Below are 21001 nucleotides of genomic sequence, written 5' to 3' on the forward strand. Positions count from 1 at the left end.
GACACCATTCTGAGAATGGGGGGTGGGGATCTATTAAATCTGTCAGGACAGCTGGCATGAAGGGGAACTGTCCCTGGCAAAGAAAGCAAGCAGGAAGGTACTCAGGTGGCCTCAGGTCAGAGTAGCAGCTGGGGGTGCTAAGTCCAGAACCGGATTTTGAACCTCCCAGTACAACATTTAGCTGCGGCTTCCTGGGCTGTATAAGCGTCTACAACCATGATTACCCAACATCTTTTCCAAATAGGTTCTTCCAGCTTTATTTTTGTAAAAAACAACAAAAAAAAAAAACCCAAAGAGAACCAAGTCACCAAGCACGGGACAACTTACCAGGCAAGGTCTTGAGTCCCTCCCTCCTCCATGTCCCATGTGCCTAATCAACAGCGTCCGGGAAGCAGGTGGCACGGTTAGCTTTTCCCAGAGGGGATATTACAAACAAGGGCTTGGGTACCGGACGGAAACCTGGCCAGGTTTTTAATCGCCGAGAAGTTGCTTAAGACCGATTGCTTTAAATAACTGGTATGTTTGAAATGCAGGAAAAGGACGACCATGCTGTCAGAAATCCTAACCCTCTTTCCACAGATGACTCCCTAGAAGCCACCTGTTGGCTTGAGGGAGGGAGGGTCAGGTCAGAATTGCGGCTGAAGGAATGAGGCCGGTTTCAGAGAGCTCACTCTGCAGTCCCAGGGCAAAGACTAAGGTAAATACGCGCGGCTTGTTAGGCTTATTCTACAGTGGGCCAGCGGCTGCAGGTCTGGAGTCCTCGTTAGTGTATTTAGTGTTGGTGAGAAGACTGGGCTCCAGCCTTGGACACTGGAGTCTCTAAAGACAAAGCGGAGAGCCCCGCGTCCCCCGTCACCTTCCACTAAATACGGGGGACAGGCAGGTGGTGTCAGCCACGGGCCTCTCTCCAGCCCAGGCACTTGCCGACTTGGGCGAAACCAGAGGAAGGATCCCGATTCCGTAGGAGCGCTGGGTGAGCCCGGGTCTGAGGAGCAGAGCAGAGCAGGCGTAGTCCCTTCCAGGCCGACTCCACAAAGGCCTCAGGCCTCGGGCTTGCAGGCCACCCCGCACTGTGACCCAGCTGTGACCCAGCTGCAGCCTTTGGCCCCAAGGTGGGCCATGGCACAGCTGGCCTAGGCGTAGCCGCCAGCCATCTGACTGGTGGCTGCGTTGCTGCCCACGCCCCGCCAGGCCTGGAAGCTGAAGAAAGCGCTCACTCCGTAGGCAATCATCACTAAACATGCAAAGAACTGAAAGGAAGAAGACACCAAAGCTGAGTTGGTGTGCGCTGTGGCACTGGGGGGTAGGGTGACAGGGATCCGAGTGCCAGACAGACTGCCTCAGACCCACAGACAGCAAAACCTTGAGCAACGCCCCTCCATTAACCAGAACAAGTTGCTCTGGCACCCGTACCAACTCCAACTTAGCCATACTCTCCTATAGCAAGTGTCTGTTGGGGGTGCCGATGGGTGCCAGGTTCTGGGGCTGCCGACATTACATTCTCGCGGGGGAATCTATTAAGAACCACGCAGGCAAGGTATGTCAGACTGTGATGAGGGCGACTGGATGATGTGCTAAGAGTGACCGAGGGGTAGGAGCTAGTTCACACACACATCAGGGATTTCGTTTTAAAAAGACAACATTGTGATTCCAGGGAATCTTCTGGAATCGGTTCATAGGTGCCCCACGCTAGCACCGGTGGCCATTTTCAGAAGCTCCGTGTCTCTACCACGGATTTCAAAACCATCTTCTTCCTGGTCTAGCTCCTGTCCTCCCCTGGACTTCCCCTAGGGGTGCTCACCTCTCTGAGCCTCCGTTTCCTTGTCTGTCCACAGGGACTACCAGTCCCTGTCCTCCTCACTGTGGGAGTCAAAGGGTCCTGTGAGGAGAGGTCTGTGTGGGGCCCCTTGGAGTCAGGCAGGACAGGTGTGGCGGGGGTCACTGGTATTTCACTGGCTACCTCACGGGGGAGCCCGAGTTTGGCCTTTCTGAGAGACCCTGTAAATCCCCCCAAATGGTTTAAGCCAAAAGGTTTTGCAAATGCCCCTTTCAAGAAGGGCCGACAGTTTTTAACAGGTCCTCCCAGGGGGCATATGACTGTCAATCAGTATGGAACACCCGGGTTAACAACAAAGTTCAACGGTTAACCCAGAACTTCATTTACTACCACAAAGTACTTCCCAAGCATTCTGGTTCCTCAAGGTTTTACTGTTAATTATGGAAGACTGAAAGCTCAGCTTCCCTGAACCCCTGAGATGATGATAACTCTAGCAGTGGCGGGTGCTGGCCTCAGTCCAGAGAGTGGTGGGAGTCCTGGGGCATAGACTTGGTCTGGCCCGTCTCCCCTGTAACTAACTGCCACGGGCGCCCCGGGGAACCATACTCACAGAGGCAGCCGCACGCTGGTTATACGGCCGGGTGCCCTTCAGGGACGTCAGCTCGACGGCGGCAGAGCAGGTGATGAAGGCCGTGATGTAGAGAACGGTGGCGCCCACGTTAAATATCATTAACTGGGGGGCGGGGGGAGGGGAGAACAGGCTTAAGACAGCAGACTCTTCCAGGAAGCGTGGAACCTCTTGGTTCCCAACGGCACCTGCCTTTAGTAGCCAGGACCGGGGCTGGGGCTCAAGGAAGGGGAGGGAGACCTGGGTCTTTGCCACTAGAAGGGAAGTCCACATGGGGTCAGGCCGGTGGCCATCTGAGCTGGGAACGTAAACACACCTAAGGCTCAGCGGGGAGGGGACACGATGGGGAGGCCCGAAGTGATCTGGTCAGGAGCAGCGGCGGTCCCAAGAGGCAAAACCCATTGCCAATGGCAGGAGATTGAACCAAGGCCTGCTAAAGAGCACCAGCTAAAGAACTCCAGGGCCACGCTCTTCCATGTTGGCTCAGCGCAAGCTCGGCCCTCCCTCTTGGCACTGCAGGCCTTGGTCCTGAGGCTGGGCCTGGGAGCACCTCACATCCCTCTCTACCCCGGTGGGAGGAATCTATGTCTGCCTTTTGGCCACATCTTCGGCTCAAGGCCCCCCATGTCAAATGCCAGGGTCAGGACCCCGCAGGGTTCTGGACCAGACTGACAGGGAGGACCCTCAGCTGACATTCAGGCTGAGTCCCATTTCCCCAGTGCTTGGCCCCTGGAGCCAGTAAACAGTCTTAGCAGACACTGCAAACTGGGGGCCCTCAGGCATGTCTGGTTCAACCTAGAGATTTTAAAACTACCAACATTCTAAGAGCACCTGGGTGGCTCAGCCGGTTAAGTGTCCGACTCTTGATTTCGCTCAGGTCATGATCTCACACATGGGGCTCTGTTGACAGATCAGAGCCTACTTGGTATTCTCTCTCTCTCTCTGCTCCCCCCACCGCCTCGCTTGCTGGCTCATTTGCTCGCTCACTCTCAAAATAATAAACATTTAGAAAAAATAAAGGTTATTTTCAATAAATAAAAATCACCAACATTCTAAAATTAGATTTCATATGAAAACCTGAAGATTTCATATAAAACTTTCGATCCTAACATATCAAGAGTTGGCACCAGGGGGCCTGCCCTCCCGCTAACAGTAGGAACTAGGAGAGGTGGCTCCCTATGGACAGGTGGATGCGGGGTCTCCGGAACCCCTCCTGATCTACTTCACTCACTCATCTTGCCCAGGCCCTGTAGGGTGCTGGTGGCCCCCGTCCCAGACAATGACCCTCTGGCGATCCCAATCCAATCTTCTCTGGATGCAGTCAAGCCTTCCCTGCCCTATCTGCTAATGGGCCCAGGAAAGGAGCCTCCTTCCATCAACAGCTGGGGCTAGAGCCCCAATCAGGGACACTGAGGCTTCGCCATCTCGGGAGATCTCTTTCTTCAAGGCTCCTGGGACACAGAGCAAGGGCTGGATCCCAGCCAGGAAGTCCGGCCACCCCTCCTCATCCCAGGATCTTCCCTCCAAGCCCAGCGCCCGCCACGAACACTGCCTGGCTCCTGCCAGTGATGTCAAGATCTAACAAACCCGGTCTGTCTTGAGGATGACTCACGTTTCCTCGGTTTAAAAAGTCATTGAATTCCAAACAATGCCGCCTAGTCCCAGCCTCGCTTGTCTTACAATCATGTGCCTCTCTTGCCTCGCTGCAGAGCTGAAAGCCTCAGACCCCAGCTGCAGGGGTTTTCCGGGTCAGAGAAAAAAGCCCAGCAGCTCTCTGTGTGTCTGGCCGGGGTCCTTCCTATGGACGCTCTCAGCTCTGTGTCCCGAGGAGACTGGCCCGGACGAACCTGGGACACCACCCTCTCCCAGGCTGTGAGGGCCTCGTCCCGGGTAATTCCGGACAGCTCAGCCCAGCCTCCAGACACAGGGCTGCCAGAGTCCGACAGACCCTTGGCAACACGGGAATCCCCACTGCCCCCCAAAAAGGAAAAATACTTTCAAGATCCCAAATGGCCTCTGGGCCCTCCATTCAAGAGCTCCTCACTTCTACTCCCTCCCACGGAGAAAGCCAAACCTGTGTCCTCCCTGGTTTGTGGCCATCAATCTTCCCTCCCCCACTCGGCCCTGCAGGCTGGCTGAGGGCCAGCCCCCACGAGCCACTCCTCACGGAGGGAGAGGGGTCAGCCTGGAAGCACCCCCGCCCCCGCCCCCCCCGGCTCCCACCCAGACTCACCACCAGCGGCCAGGGCACCATGTACAACTTCATGTGCAGCTGAAACAGGTAGAGGATGAAGAAGACAATTGTCACCAGCCAGAGGAAGACAGCAACGAACATGACCCAGCCGTAGGCTGGGTACAGGTGGTACGGGGTATCGGCAATCAGGGCCCACACCAGCAGCCCCAGCACCTGGAGGGATGAGACAGGGCCAGAGTCCCCCAGAACCCCCACCGCTCTGGCTGGAGGCCATAGGGCTCCCTCTGCAGGACACATTTCTCATTTAGTTGAGAAAAATATTTATCTGGCTCCTACTGTATACCACCATGTACCAAATCCTCAGGTGAAATGTTACATACCGTGGGACACCTTCCCTGCTCCTCCAGTCTGGGTTCTAGAACGTTCTTTTGTGCTCGCATGGCCCCCCTAGGCACCTACCACCCAGGACTGGGATACTGTTTCCTTCCCAGCCTTTAAGTTCCCTGGGGGCAGGCCAATGACTGTCTCACCCATAGCTGCACCCTGGCAGCCAGTACCTGGGCTCAGTAAAAGCTGCTGAAAGGTGAAGTCGCCATCCTTGAGGGATGGACACAGTCCAACTTCCAGAGGTGGGAAAACCCACAGCCTGTGCTGTGCTCCCACCCAGGGCCTCAGGGTGACTTCCATGTGACACCCTACCAAGCCCTTCCCACCTTCTCTGACTCTCCTAACTGCCTCTCTATACAGGTGCTACCATCCCGTTTCTCAGGGAGAAACTGAGTCTCACACCATTCCCACATGGCAGGGTGGGCTCCAATATCCCTGCAGTGTGTAAAGCAGCTAACGACATGGACCTTGCAGCCCACTACCTGATTTTAAACCCTGCTCCCTTCCTAGCTGTGTGACCTTGGGCAAGTTCACGACCTCTCTGTGCTTTGGTCACCCGATCTGTAAAATGAGTATAGTGACCATACCTACCTCACAGGGCTACATCAAGGACCTGTAAGTTCACGTATATAAATGGGTACAACAGACGTTTGCTTTTACTATTCCCCGCTGGATACACTGCCCTCCGGGCCCCGGGGAATTCTGCGCAGACAGGCTGATACCGGCTTGGGGAACTTGGCAGCGTGGGACTGAGCAACAGGCTTGCTCTGAGGCACGGCCCAGGAGGCTCAGGAGAGCCCACAAGCAACACCTCACATGTAGCCATCCCAGCCTCCTCCATACCTCTCCTACCCTCTTCCTTGCTGCCCAAGACCCCTAGGCTGAGGCGTCCTCCCTTGTCCCCAAGGGCATTCTTTGGAATCCCTGGAGCTAGGCGTGACTCAGGTCTGGCTGCTGAGGCAGGGAGGGTCTACCATGGGGCTTTGGAGAAAGGCTCCTTTGCTAATGAAGATGCACAGAGAGAGCTGCCCTCTTCTTCCTCGGGTGGCATCCAGGCACGTGGCAGCAGGCCTCGCAGTGACCTTGCCACAGCCTGAGAATGAGCAGATCGTCGGCTGGATCCCAGAGAAGCGCCTCAGAAGCAAGATCCACCTCTAGCCGCTGGTCTCAGAGACAAAAAGTGCCCCCCTCCTGCCCCCCAGGCCAAAAGCTCCTCTGCCGGCCAGTGCTGGGCACCTGCTAGGCACCCCCACCGAAGCACCCCTGCCAAGGACCAAAAGGGAGGTTTCAGTACCCATCCCCCTACACTTGGGGGGCAGGGCAGGAACGGCCTTAGGTGAGTGGGCCTGGAGTCCAGCAACCCCTAGAGAGACCTGCGACCTTCCCTTCCTGCGACCTTCCCTTCGCGTCCTCCTGCCGCTCCGGCACAAGAGGCTGGGGAAGGGTGTGGTTGATTGGCGTCCCTCCCACAGCACCGCTGGAAAGTGGGAGGTGGAGCCCCAGGCCTGGGAGGCAACAGCGGGGGTCAATCCTGCCCGTGCTGTGGGACACCGGGCGAGCACCTTTCCCCCTCTGTGCAGCTCCCGGGGCAACTCCGGTCCGTCCACCAGAATGCAGGCCCCGTGAGGAATCCAGGTTTGGTCACTGCTGCATCTCCGGTACTCAACAGTGCCTGGCACATATACCTGCTCAATACCTATGTGCTCGGAGCTAACAGGCCTCAGTTTCCTTATCCATGAAATAGGAGTCAGACACCTGCCCTGCACAGGTGCTGTGTACTAAAAGAGGAAGCAGGTGTGAGTCAGTGGATGTGCTGCGGGCCTTGCCCCGCCTCCACCCAGGGAGAGATCTCTGCCCAGGGCGGGAGGCGGGAAAGGCATCCACTCCTCTCCAGAGCCCTGCGCCCGTTCCCCGTCACCCAGTGGGGTGGGTCCGCAGGGACATCACCCATACTGCACCACGCCAGCCTCAGCTGCCCCATCGGAGATGGGCAGGCCCGCTTTGCAGGTGAGGAAGGTGGGACAGGTGGCAGGGCTTTGCCCACAGGCACACAAACTGGGCACAGAGCCGTTCCCAGTGAGGCCTCTGAGCCAGGTTGTCTCAGCCCATCGCCCCACCTTCCACCACCCATCCTCAGCATACCCTGCTCAAAACAGACACGTCAGGGGGGCAGAGACTCCCCCCCCCACCCCAGAGCTGCTCCGAAGGAGAACCAACCCTCCTAAAGCAGCAGGACCCTCCCAGGTGAGAACTCGGCACATCAGGGACAAAGAATGATCTTAAAGTAGGGTCCTTACAGGCCTCCATGACATTGTGCTGCAGGTTCCAACTACCTAAAAGGAAGTTGAAAACGCAGTGCAATGAAAATCAAGAAAAGAGCAATTCGGGGGCGCTCGGTGGCTCAGTCGGTTAAGCGTCCAACCTCGGCTCAGGTCACGATCTCACGGTCTGTGAGTTCAAGCGATGCACTGGGCTCTCTGTCACCGCAGAGCCTGCTTTGGATCCTGTCTCCCTCTCTCTCTCCCTCTCAAAAGTAAGGAAATACTAGGAAGGAAGGAAGGAAGGAAGGAAGGAAGGAAGGAAGGAAGGAAGGGAGGAAGGGAGGAAGGGAGGGAGGGAGGGAGGTGGGGGGAGGGAGGGAGGTGGGGGGAGGGAGGAAGGAAGACGGACCAATTCGGTCTACCCTAATGTACACCTATGAATTATCAGTATTATTACTCCTAGATTTGGTCACAATAACCACTTAATGCTCTCCAGCTCGGTGCCGCACAGGCCTCTGGAAAGCACCTCCCCTTTTATTTCACCGTTTCCCTGTAACCCCCTCACCAGTTGGTACTATTTATTTTCCCCATTTTCCAAACAGAAGCTCAGAGGGAAATGAGCCTGTGGTCACCCATGATCACCCGTGGGTAAAGGGCAGGGCAGAAGTTGAACCCAGATCTGTCCTTCTCTGGAACCCAGGCTGCTGATGGTTACTTAGTGTTGTGTGAAAAATGAGGACACTTGAGCTGTCTCCTGGCTCTGCCCTGCCCTCCAGCCCTGGTTTCCAGACCAGCAAGCGCAGCCTCGGAGAGATGAGCTGCTAGATAAGCAGCAGGAATTTCTGGTGTCCCTCCTGGCTGCGCCCCGCTGGCCCCGTGCCCTGGGAGCCGCCGCCTCGGTTTCTGCCTCAGACAAGGAAAAGTCCACTTCTCCATCTGAACCAGACAGACTGGTTTTTCCCGTCCGCTCTCCCCCAAGAATCCCAACGGGGCACCCCAGGCCAGGGCCTCAGGGAGACCCCACTCAGGACAGGGCAGCCCCACATCTGCCGACCCCTATGCCAGACTGAGCAGCCCTCCTGCTGTGGACCCACACTTTAGCGGGAAGAAGGGGTCGGAGGGCTTGTCCTATGGTCCACTCTAGGAGAGTAAACACCACTTTTCAGAAGGAGGGAGACAGCGGTAGGTAGCTGAGGGCAGAGAGCAGGAAGCCGCCTGTCTCCAGGGCCTTACCCAGGCCCCTCTGTCCGCGACAGTCACCTTGCAGCTCTGGTGCCCTGAGCACGTGCATCTCGCTGAGATCATTCATTCAACCAATATCGAAGTGGCCTTTACCTCCGGGTCCCTGTCTCTTGCCTACACATTCATCATCTGCCCCCGTGTTTCTCTGTGAGAAACAGACACACACAGAACCAAACCTTATCCCCTCGCTCCTTTAATGCATCCCTTGCAACATCTCCTTCGGGCAAGCACTATAGATAAAGAGAACTGTCTGGAAATCTTGAAGGTGCAGGCCTTTTTTTTTTATCCCCCTGAGAAAAAATCTAAAGACTTCAGATCCGAGATTTTTCTCTTTAAATGAGGACTGTCAAAAAGGACACATTCACACATTCCCCAGGACCTTTGCACCTACAAAAGAATTTCTAAACAATTGAAGAACAGCGATATTTTTGTTAAAATCACCTGCAAAGAGGAGAGATTCATCACAAATGCCAGACAGAAAGGCATTCCTTGATTAGGATGGGCCCTGATCCAGTGACTGGTGTCCTTATAAAAAGAAGGAAAACGGACAGAGATACACAGAAGTAGAAAGCCATGTGAAGATGGAGACAGAGACCAGAGTGATATGTCCCCAAGCCAAGGAACACGACTGCTGGCAACCACCAGAAACTAGGAGACAGGCAGGGAACACGTTCTCCTTCAGAGCCTCCAGAAGGAACCCACTATGCCCACACATTGATTTTGGACATCTAGCCTCCAGAACTGCGAGACAATAAATTTGTTTGAAGCCACCCAGTTTATTGGTATTTTCTTATGACAGCCCTAGGAAACCAGTATGTCTTTCTGAGCAACTTTTGACTGCAGATGAATGTCATGATCTGATCTGTGTGACACTGGCATCAGTTTTGACGGAAGGCTGGCCTATTAATTCACTGGGTTCGAGCTCTGGCCCTGCCAACTTCCTAGCTGCGTGACCTAGGGCAAGTTGCTGAACCTCTCTGTGCCGCAGTGTCCTCACCTTCAAAAGGTGCCTACCTCATAGGGTAGTTCTGAGATCAAATAAATATCTGTAAGGTACTCAGATCAATACCCAACATGGGCTTACCACTCAATACAGGTTCTACTGTAATTATCAGTCTGAGAGGTTGGAATATGGGTTTTCCAATCCATTCTCTGCCTGGGTTCCTGAGGTAGTAACAATGTGTGCAGTTCCTTTGGGGGGGGGTGGGAGGCCTCCCTCAGATAAAGAATGTATCTAACCTTAAGCACCAGGCACCGTGTATTAAGTGATAAGCTTGTGCCCCACCCGTCTTTCAGATAAGGCAGCTGGGCTTATCTGGAGAGGAGGCCCCAGAACGTCAGGTGGCCCAGCTCAGCTCTAGAACACCTCCTGGAAGTATACTCTCTGTTCCTCACAGGTTGAAGGGCCCTGGGCAGAACCCTTCAGCCCTTAGACCTCAGTCTTCCCCTTAGTACAACAGGAACAGGGAAGGTCTGCTTATGTTCCCCAAGGCTCCCTTCAGTCTGGGCTTGGCACTCCCAATGCACACCCCCTCCCCCCCAGGGGGACCCAAAGCCCCCCCCCCCCCCCCCGGTACGGGAGGGACTCCAGCAGCCCAGCACTAAGCTAAGTCCTCTCCCACCCAGGGACAGTCACCCCGACTCTCCTAACCCTCTCCACTTCCTGGGCTAGGTCAGACCCTTGTGGATTTGCTGTGTAGCCTTGGGAGAGTCACCTAACCTTTCTGGTCTATTTCCTCATTTGACATGTGAGACAGCTGGGCAGGCACATCTATCCTGATCACCTCGCAGGCGTGTCATTGCAGGTAAAGGAAAAAGTTAACAGCTGTAGGAGTCCGGAGTGACTTCGGGGGCTGTCAGACTGTCCCATCCCCCAGAGTGAGGGAGCCACGAGGAGGGACAGCACCTCAGAGCCTGGAGTCTGACACTGGGGACTCAAACTCAGCCAAGGCAGGCAGGTCACAGAAATGGCCAAGGTGGGTCAGGTAGGGACTGCGGAGCTGAGAGCAGCCTGCTGGCACCTGGGGGAATGCAGCCCAGGGTTCCAGGACTTCCAATTTTCCAAGAGACACTAAACATCTGAATCTCTATGTGAAATTTTCAGCTTAAACGTTGACAATGAACCCAAAGGTTTTGGAGACGATATGACGATGGGGCCCGCCCAAGAGCCCCCAGGACTCCCTTCTCCCCACTGCACCATCCAGGAAACTGAGGTCCAGGGGCGACATGAGCCCTTCCGGGGTTCCCCCTCACAGGGACACATCTGGGCAGCTGAGGACACTCAGAACTTGGCCTGGCCAGGCCCAGTCTCCACCCCCGCCCTGGCCCTTCTCCCTACAGTGAAAGGGACTTTATGGGGACAAAAAGCCACCCATTGTGTCACAGGAGACAAAGGCGCAGGGGACAGAGGCTCCGGGTGCCTGAACTGGCCACAACAACCCCACGCACCACCCCCTCCTGGTGCAGAGGAGGCGGGCTTGGGGGTTAGGCTCCGCGGAATTCCCGCTCTGTATACTCTGAGCGCTTGCTGTATACACTGTATACCTGAGCACTCAGGGGGCCCTGGGGCCACCTCCCGGCTCCACCAGGCCTGGCACCGTGTTTACCTCCTCTCAGCCTTTCACTGGAAAGCGGGCACGGGAGAGTCATTCGGTCATTGAACAAAGTCTCCTGAAGGCCGGCTGTGCGCCAGGCTCCCTTACAGACCCTGGGAAAGAAACACAGAGCCTGCCACCAGAATCTGCGCACGCAGCACGTGGCTCCCACCCCGGGCTGTGGCAGGGAGCATGGGGACGGGAATACTGGCCCAGGGCCTGGCGCACCCAGAGGCAAGGCTTTCCAAGTGTGGCTTTGTCACATTACTTGTTATTCTTCAGTCTTGAGTCTCGGAACTGAAAATTTTAAATCCCAGAGGTGGAAGAGATTTCTGCACACCCACCCCAGCAGCCCAGCGGCCCAGCTGCCCCTAGAGCCTCCTACCTCCAGTGCCTGTCAAGGAGCCCACTCGGCTTGCACTCTGCGTGTCAAGGAGCCCTCTGCTACCCTGTTACTTTGTGGTCTCCCTCAGAGTTTTAGAAAATCTTCCCAATGGACTGCCTCCTGCTTATCCCCGGGCCAGTTCCCATTCTCCACTCTGGGGCCAGACAGCCCATTTCACAGATGAAGAAACCAAGCCCTTAGAAGATCTGGACCTGGCCCAAGGTCTTACACAGTAAGGAGTGGGGCCTGGACAGTTCTGCGGCCCAGCAGCTGGAGACGCCCAGAGGAGGACGGGTCTCCATATTATGGGGTGGGGCGGGAGGGGGAGACCAGGGCAGAGAAGGGGCAGGGCAGACCTTGAACCCTGGGGCAGAAGGGATGACAGAAGCTTATGTACTTAGCACCCTGGGGGGCCTGGCACCACAAACAGGTCCCAGTCCCGCCAGTGACCCTCCAGAGAGAGCCGGCTGTCGGGAGTATATGGAACTTCATTAAACCCATGCAGCCTGGCCCCACCTGATGGGGAACAGGGTGGTACAGAGAGCCTGAACTGAAGGTCATCCATACTCCCTGACCCTCCTTCCTCAGACACTGGCTCTGGTCCTGACTCTAGACCTGTTGTGGGTGACAACCCACAAGCCCTGCCCCATCTTAACTTCAAGGAGGGACAGGTGACCCCATCTGGCCAGCCTCATATAGGGTGGCAGATCATCTGATGTGTGACTCCCTCACCCCCAAATGAAAGCTAGAATGACCTAGAACAGGCCCAGGTCTGTCGCCTAGCAGCTTGAATGCTGAGCCCTACATGACCTTCGGCCCTTGCCTTCGTGCCCTAATCTCCCTATGAGACCCTGGGGTGCCACCCTGGCCTCTCCCCCTTGGGCAAACAGGACAGGCCAACCCAGACCAACAGCAAAGGGCTTGTTAGCATCGAGGGCTGAGCTCACTGGGCTACCAAGAAAAATAGTTCCACCCCTCCCTGCCCACCATACAGGTTCCTGGTGGCCATGGGGACCAGGGCGGCACCCCGGTGGCTCCCCTAGACTCTCTACGAACAGGAGATCAGGGCCCGGTCCTCACTGAATCCCGCCACACAAACAACTCACCAGCTCTCAAGGGCTGACCAACACCTGACCCTGCCACACAGAAACAGCAACCATCCACCAGAGTGGACGGCTTTGCAGGCTCCTTCCATTTATAGCTGGTTAAGGAGACCACCCCAGGTCACCCAGCCAGTAACCCGGAATTCAGGGCTACTGCTTGCTGCTGTGTGTTCATGGGCAAGTGTCTTCCCCAATCTGGGCCTGAGGGGCCTTCAGGTGCCACCTTTGTAGTTTTTGCCATACCCACAAACTGCCTGTACTACTTTTGTACTCTGTATCTTCATTGAAAGTCTTTTCAATACGTTATTTCATTTATTTTTTAAATACATAATCTGATTTTTTAAATCCTAATGTGTGGGACACGGGAGGCAGTAAAAGGGTGTTTTTGACCTGTCTCCCTCCTCCCCTGAGACTCCATTTCTTCCCCAGGGGCAAGAGAGAGTGGTTTCTTATGCATCTCTCCAGAGATCATGTGCACGAGCACGCACACACTCTTTGGACAGGTGCCTGGCTACAGTCTCCCTATTTCTCCCATACAAACGACAGTATTTTCTTAAAATGTTTTTACCTTTGAGAGAGACAGAGACAGAGCACAAGTGGGGGAGGAATAGAGAGAGATGGGGAGACGCAGAATCCAGAGCAGGCTCCAGGCTCTGAGTTGTCAGCACAGAGCCCGACGCGGGGCTCGAACTCACGGACTGTGAGATCATGACCTGAGCCGAAGTTGAATGCTTAACGGACTGAGCTACCCAGGCGCCCCAAATGGTAGTATTCTACAAAGTTTTGCACCTTGCTTTTTTCACTTAACCGTACAGCCTGGAGGCTGTTGGCCATCACATACAGAGCTGCCTTATTGTTTTCTCCAAGGGGTAAGACATTATCTTTTTACTAGCTGCATGGTATGCCATTGTACAAATGTATAACAATTTACTGTAATAGCGTCCAATGCATTTCAATTAAAAATAAACAAACCGGAGGGGTGGCGCCTGGGTGGCTCAGTCGGTTGAGCGACTGACTCTTGACTTCGGCTCAGTTCGTGAGATCAAGCCCCATAGTGGGCTCTGTGTTGACAATGCAGAGCCTGCTTGGGATTCTCTCTCTGCCCCTCCCCTGCTGGCTCACTCTCTCTCTCAAAAACAAACATTTATTATTTTTTTTAAATGCTTATTTGAGACAGAGAGAGACAGAGCATGAACAGGGGAGGGTCAGAGAGAGAGGGAGACACAGAATCCAAAGCAGGCTCCAGGCTCCGAGCTGTCAGCACAGAGCCCGACGCGGGGCTCAAACTCACGGACCGCGAGGTCATGACCTGAGCTGAAGTCGGCCGCTCAACCGACTGAGCCACCCAGGCGCCCCACAAAATAAACAAACATTTATAAAAATATATATATAGAAGTCTGTGTGGCATTAAAAAAACAAAAAAAAACACACCATGACCAAAATCAAAAACAAAACTAGGAAAAAGATGTTTGCAAGTCATCTGAAGCTCCTAGCAATTGAAAGACAGACTTACAACTTTATAGAACAGAGGAAGAATACCAACAGACAACGATATATAAACAACTCTTAAACATGCTTTTAGGGGCGCCCGGGTGGCTCGGTCAGTTGAGCGTCCAACGTCAGCTCAGGTCATGATCTCACAGTTCGTGAGTTCGAGCCCCGCGTCAGGCTCGGAGCCCGGAGCCTGCTTCCGATTCTGTGTCTCCCTCTCTCTCTCCGCCCCTCCCCCGCTCACACTGTCTCTGTCTCTCTCTCACAAATAAACATTAAAAAAAATATTTTTAAAGCAAACCACGTTTTTTAAAGGTCAACCTCACTCATAAGAGAAATGCAAACGCTCCTTACTGCCCGTGCTACTCTGACCTATCAGACGGGAGCAGGTGCTAATTCACCAGGCTGGCGACCCCTACGGAGGGCGTGTGGCACTCTCTCTCAAAATCACACACACATACCCTGAGCCAGCAGTCCTACTTCTGGAAATGTACTGTACAGACGCGCTCAGGGGCTCGCGTGAGATCGTTCCTTGCGACAGCGTGGGCAGCAGCAAGAGTGGAAACGCCACGTGTCTGTCCACAAAGGAACGGGCCGCTCAGGTCACACAATGGAACGCTGCAAAGCCCGAAGACCAATGTGACCGTGCTCCACACGCGGAGACAAAAACACTGCCAAGACACATTTTTGAGTGGAAAAGGCGAAGTGCGGAAGGATGTGGAGAGACCGTATCCCTTGGGTAATGCGGGGACAGGTGTGCCACATGTGCGTTTCTCTCCTTAAAGAAAAAGTCTGAGAAACAAAGGCAGCTGGGAAACGAGAGTGGGGGGTGGACAGGGCAACTCGAAACCAGGAAGGGACAGAGATTTGTCACCGCGCTCTGGCCCAGGCTATTTTACTCTGAACTGCAGTAAATATATTACCTATTAAAGAAATGAAGAGCATAAAGGATCCGAAAAAGAAACACAGTGCAGTGTGTGCTGACATAGAACATCCCCAAGGGGGTTGCCAGGCGGGGTGGGCACACACACACAGTGTTCCCATCTGTGGTTTTTAAGCGAGGACATGGTTATGTGTAGAAGGCTTCGACTCAGCGGGGACGACGCCTTCGCACAGGTGGCTGCCTCAGGGGACGCGTCCGGGATGAGAGAGACGAGGCTTTCATTAATCACCCTTTGCATTGTTTGAATGTTTTGCCATGTGCCTGTATAATTTCCTCAATACAACAGTTTTGAAAGAAATACTACTTTTTAGAGAAAGTGTGAGCAGGGGAGAGGGGCAGAAGGTGAGAGAGAATTTTAAGCAGGTTCCACGCTCAATGCAGAGCCGGACGTGGGGCTTGATCCCAAGCCCCTGGCATCACGAATGAGCTGAAATCAACAGTCCGACGCTTAACCGACTGGGCCACCCCTTAAATGGGCCCCTCAACAGAGAAACAGTGACACTAGGGCAGACCCCGAAACAGTTAACAGGGAGGGACACAGCTTGGTATGACAGAAAGGATCTCAGGTGCCTGGCGTGTAAAAAAAGCAAAGTGCTGAACAAAGGATACAGAATAAAAGCATCCATGTTTTTTTACAATGTACAGGAAAAAGAACCAGAAACACCCAACAGTGGTCCCCTTGAGGAGAGGGGCAGGTGATCCAAGAATAACTTTGGCCTTCTGTGTTCTAAGTTTTGACATTTTAAGGAGAGTGTGCTCACATATTTATTGCGAATACTCGACTCCCTCCAGGCAGGACCCAATGGCGTGTGGGAGGAGCTAACAATACAAAGCGAGGGTTTCCTCTGGACACAGGAGGCAGAAGATGAGCTCGCAGGGCCTGGAACGCTCCTTTAACCAAGGAGGCTAAACCCCCAAGTCTCAGTGCTCAGGAAAGAGGAAAGCCCTGGGAGGCCCCGGCACTGCAATTCCAATGTGGCTGACCTCTGCACGCACTTCTGAGACCCCAACCACCTCACCCGGGCAGCCTCCTCCCCTCCTCCTGGAGGAGAGAGGTAACTTGCAGGGAACTTGCCCTGCCCCCCACCTGGAGAGGAACAAAGTGCCTGCGGGGGGGCTGGGGACAGAGCCAAGATCACCTTAAGGAAGAACTTTCTAACACTCCCAAATACACAAGGATGGAGCAGGCAGCCTTGAGAGGAACTGAGCTCCCCGTCCCTGGAAGCATGCAAGCTCGAGGGACCTCTGGAAGCAAGCATAAGAACCCTAGGATTCTATGGCTCTGTGAATCCTAACTGCCCTTCATTCCAAAACACGCTGCACCAAGCCCTTTACAGCATCATCTTCCATATTCCTCGCTATCTCACCAGCACTCTTTTACCGACAAGGACACGAAGGCTCGCTCCCCCCAGTACTCTGCAAGACCCGTGGATCACAGTGACCTAGTGACAGGTGAAGCTTCTGAGAGCTGTTCATTCACCTGCAAAAAGGGAAGGACAGAAGGTACCAAATACTGACAGCCCTATTGCCACAGTCTATTTATCTGGGCTTCTGCGCCTGAGGCCTCAGGGATGCCTTCTGACTGCTGGACTTTTACACAACCTGTTCTGAGGTTCATCTGTTCGGAACCTCCTTCTTACTACTCCCTTCCTTGTAACTAAACCCTTCAGGGCCCACTTCTGTCAGGAAGCCTTCCCTAGTGGCCCTGGCCCCTGACGAGTCTCCCTTCCTGAAGTTCCTTTCCTTCTGCTCCAAAGCACCCTAGAAACCTCCACCCCCCCACCAAAAAAAACCAAAAACAAAAACAAAACGAAAAAACCAAACACAAAACAGGAGGCTAGAGCCAAAGCTTTGGATTCCCAGATCTGAGTGCAAATTCTGACTGTGACACTCTACCAGGTGTGACCTTATACAAGTTCCTCACCAGTAAACCCAGGTAGGATCATCTTTTCCCCCAGGGCCATAAGTATCAGTTGACCACACCTTGCACAACTTTCCTGCCACATCCTAGCCACACAAAGATTTGCAGCATCAAAGCCTCCAGTTTTTTCTGGAAGTCTTTATGACCAAGAATTATCTCTAGATCAAACTCCTCTGCTTGCTTTTTAGATGCTACCTTCATAAATGCATCATGTTTCCCCCTTTGCCTAGGCCGCTAGGAAACTCAACAAAGAATCAACAGCCTTCAGGGCATGACCTTGTGGTTCCAGAGTTTGAGCCCTGTGTAGGAGTCAGCGGCTTCCCACTCTCTCCTCTCTCTGCTCCTCCCCCACTCGCCCGTTCTCTCTCAAAATAAACTTAAAAAAAAAATTTTAAAGAATCAACAACCCTAAACTTGCTATAGATTCCTAGTACAGTGATCTCTTTTTAGCTCTCTTTAAATCAACCATTCCCCCTCCAACACACACACACACACACACACCAACTTTAAGAAATATATTACTTTAGAGGTGCCTGGGTGGCTCAGTTGGTCGGGCGAGCTACTCCTGATTTTGGCTCAGGTCATGACCTCATGGTTCGTGAATTCAAGCCCTGTATCGGGCTTCTCACTGACAGTGTAGAGTCTGCTTGGGATTCTCTCATTCTCTCCCTCTCTCTAAATAAACAAACAAACTTTAAAAAAAAAGCAATATATTACTTTAACTTTTCTGCTGTACATGGCTTAATATCACATTCCATTTAAATTCTTTCTGGACCCAGATGTGGGGGTGATAAATCAGTGAACACTGAGGTTCTTCAGGACACATTTAATACCAAAAAGCACATCTCCTTCCCAAGGAGCTGGGGCCTTTCTGCCCACCCCTCCTCCCTCCTCCCACCATTTCTAGAAAACGTCACCAAATCCTTTGGGAAATAAAGGAGAATTAGCTTTCATCTCCCATTTACTGTCTCCTCCATGCAGCCTTCCCTGATCCGTGCACAAAACGTTCATCCTCTGGGCACCTCCCTCACAGACTAAGAGCTCCTGGAGAGCAGGCAGGTGTCAGGGATGACCTCCATCACTCCCTCAAAAGCACCACACCTGTGACCTGTGGGAGCACAGCTGACCGTGGTAGTTAAGAACATGAGCCAGAAAAGTCTGACCACCCAGGGCTTAGATCCCAGCTCTCTCACTCTGTGAGATCTTGGACAAATAACTAACCTCTGAGCCTCAGCTTACTCACCTGTAAAATGGGGAGAATAAGAGGACAGAATGCCCTTGCCAAAGAACCTGGAGCATGGTTCGCACCTGACTGGTGGGAGCTTTCATGGCTTCCCAGCAGATGGCGGTGCCTGTTGGGTGGAACCAGGAAGCCATCCATTGAAACTGTCTTTTGTGGCCAAAGAAACAGCTCAGGAAACAGCTTCTCCCACAAGTAGATTGGTTAAGGCACTAAAGGGTGCAGGTCTTCAGAATTCTGATGAGAGACCCTCATTCCCCCCACCTCCAGGGGCAAAGGCACTTCAGGGAGGGCAAAGGAAGGCCACCCCACTCACACCCAGTCCCTAGGAGTCCGGAGACCTAAGTGCCAAGCTTCCCCACAGGCCTCGTGGCAAGTCCTACACTCTACGTAGACCTCAGTGTTGATATCTGTGCAAAGGGCCCAGATGCTCAGCGCGGGGGTGCTGGGCCCACAGGGACCCCCAAATCAGAAACAGCCTCCTGCAGAGGAATCGACCGGGGATCTGGCAGGGACAGCAGGGCCCTCTTATTTGCTCAACCCCAGCTCTCAGTGTTCAAATGCAAATGATGCCAGACTACCAGGATCACGGCCTAGGGTTCCAGCCCACCATCCTCTGCAGAGCCCAGTAGAGATCTCCCCGTTGTTGCAAACCCCGCTGAGGCTGCCAGCTGAACCGGGTTCCCATCTCCCGCGGTGGTAGTCGAGGCCCTCAGCTTCCGACCTCCTCAGAAAAAGGGCTTCAACTCCAGCTTCACCAACCAGACTCCTACTCCCCCCAACTTCCTCTCCACTCACCCATCCCCAAGCCCTGCTCACACAGCACCCCACACTCTGAACCCCCTTTCCTTCGCTCTGCCACAGAGTTCAGTGAAGTCCCACTCAAAAGCTCCCTCTCCGAATTCATCCCCCCTCTCCTCTGCCCCCAGGGCCGGACGGAGGCTCCCACCCAGGAGGAGCACGTCTCCTGAGAGGTGCTTTCTACCAGGAGACTTCAATCAGCCCCCAACCTGACGTCCTACCCACCTTCCAGAATCTCCCAAACAACTGAGAGAAGATTGCAAATGTAGATTTCTGGGCTGCACTTCCTGAGATTCAAATTCCAATTCCACATTTCTTCCGGGGTGGGGATCCAGAATCTACATTTCAAACAAACCCCTCCAAGAGTCTGAGACTGGGATGGAGGAGGGGGCCCCAGGGAGAGATTTGTGAAGTTCTAAAACAGAGCTAGCACTGACCCAGGTGCAGATGTAGGCGGGCAGACACCGGGGGGGGGGGGGGGGGGGGGGGGGGGGGGGGAGGGGCGGAAATCTCCGACCACCTAGACTTCCAGCCTGGCAGTTAAGCTAGGACCCAGCAGGAGGGGACGGCAGGAGATGCCCTAAAAGAAAATGGATCCTGACCCACCTCCAGTTCCACCCTAGTCCTCTGAAAACGGACCCTCCGTTGGTGGGGAAGCTTCCCACAGGGGCAGCCACCCGGCTTCCTGACTGCCACCTGAGGGTACTATGGGCCTGAACTGATGTGTGGAGGAGTGGGGCGTCCCCACCGGTCTGCCCCTCCCGGGGTGTGCACAGGGTCGGGGAGGCATCCGAGCCTTGCCTCTAGCTTCCCACAAATCCCTCCCGCCTGCATCGGGCGGGGTATCTCGGCCCCACGGGACCGGCCAAACCGGCTGGAACCTGGTGGGGCACCCAGTGGAAGCCAGAAAAGCCCGGCTCTCGCGCGGGAGCCCCCAGGGCCGTGTCTAAATGTACGCGCCGGAACAGATGTGCCCTCTCGATTAGACAAGGAGTGTTCTGGGGAGTGACTACGCGGAGCCACTCGGAGGGGACTTTGCCTCACTCCAGCCGGGTGCCCTGGAGGGCTGGGGCCACGTCCTGGCAAAGGCAGAGACTAAGAAAGAGACAGTTGTGCGCAGCGATTGTGCGTCTGTGAGCGCTCCTTTGGTTGGCCTCCAGTGACCACCTCAGGGCTCGACGGGCGTGCGAGAGCGGGCCCCCGAACGCGGGTGCTTGCAGGGTCTGCAACGGGGAGGTCTCGAGGCGAGAGGCCTCCAGGGTGGTCTCGGGGTCGTGCGTCCCGGAGGCGCCCCGGGATAGGCACCGCGCGTCGCGGCCCACGGGAGCCGAAGGTGACGGTGTACTAGGAGCAAACCAGGCAGCCCCCGGAGCCCCGACTCCTCCCGTCCCGGCCGCCCCCGACCCCGCGGGCCCGCGCGCGCTCACCAGCTGCAGCAGCATGAGCGCACCGAGGCTGGAGCGCACGAAGCCCAGGTCCGGGCGCAGCGCGGAGACCGAGGTGCCGGCGCCCTGCGCGGGGCTGCTGGTCCGCGTGCTCACTTTCGACGGGAACTCGGCCATGGCGGCTCCGCTAGCCTCCTGACGTCCCTCCGGCCGCCGCCCCTCCCGCGGCGAGTGCCCGCAGTCGCGCCGCTCTCCCCGGGGGCTCCGGCTCCGGCGCTCCGCGCAGTGCAGGGGCGGGGAGCCGCGAGCCCTCAGGTGCTGCCGAGCTGCGGCCCCGCCCCCGCCGCGGGACCCGCCCCTTTAACGCTTCGCTCCCCGCTGGCCGCCCCCACCCACCCCGAGCTGATCGAGGCCGCGTCCCACTTTCCAGACGGGGACACCGAGACCGCGGCCGATGAGATGGGTCTCTGCCACAACCAGCCTGGACGGCGGCTCCGTTCTCTAGCGAGGAAAGCCGCCTGCCGGGACTCGCCCTCACCCTCGCCGCAGCCTGACCGCTGCTCCGCGCCCTCCTAGCCCGTCACTTCCAAGCCCAGGGTAAACTCGGCTGGCAGAGCGCAGTGCTACAGGCCCTCTCCTGGATGCCTCT

The 21001-nt window shown here is 55.2% G+C and overlaps 1 protein-coding gene across 1 annotated transcript; it reads right to left on the minus strand.

Annotated features, from left to right (window-relative positions):
* Positions 1–241: 241 nt before the first annotated feature.
* LOC122494245 (plasmolipin) lies at positions 242–20637 on the minus strand. The gene is made up of 4 exons (XM_043599272.1): positions 20395–20637; positions 4639–4812; positions 2388–2510; positions 242–1250 (listed from the first exon to the last, which is right to left on the minus strand). The coding sequence occupies exons 1-4, from the start codon at positions 20527–20529 to the stop codon at positions 1134–1136; spliced, it is 549 nt and encodes a 182-aa protein (XP_043455207.1). The 5' UTR covers positions 20530–20637; the 3' UTR covers positions 242–1133.
* Positions 20638–21001: the final 364 nt, after the last annotated feature.

Source organism: Prionailurus bengalensis, chromosome E2 (assembly GCF_016509475.1).
Source record: "Prionailurus bengalensis isolate Pbe53 chromosome E2, Fcat_Pben_1.1_paternal_pri, whole genome shotgun sequence".
Classification (NCBI taxonomy): Eukaryota; Metazoa; Chordata; class Mammalia; order Carnivora; family Felidae; genus Prionailurus; species Prionailurus bengalensis.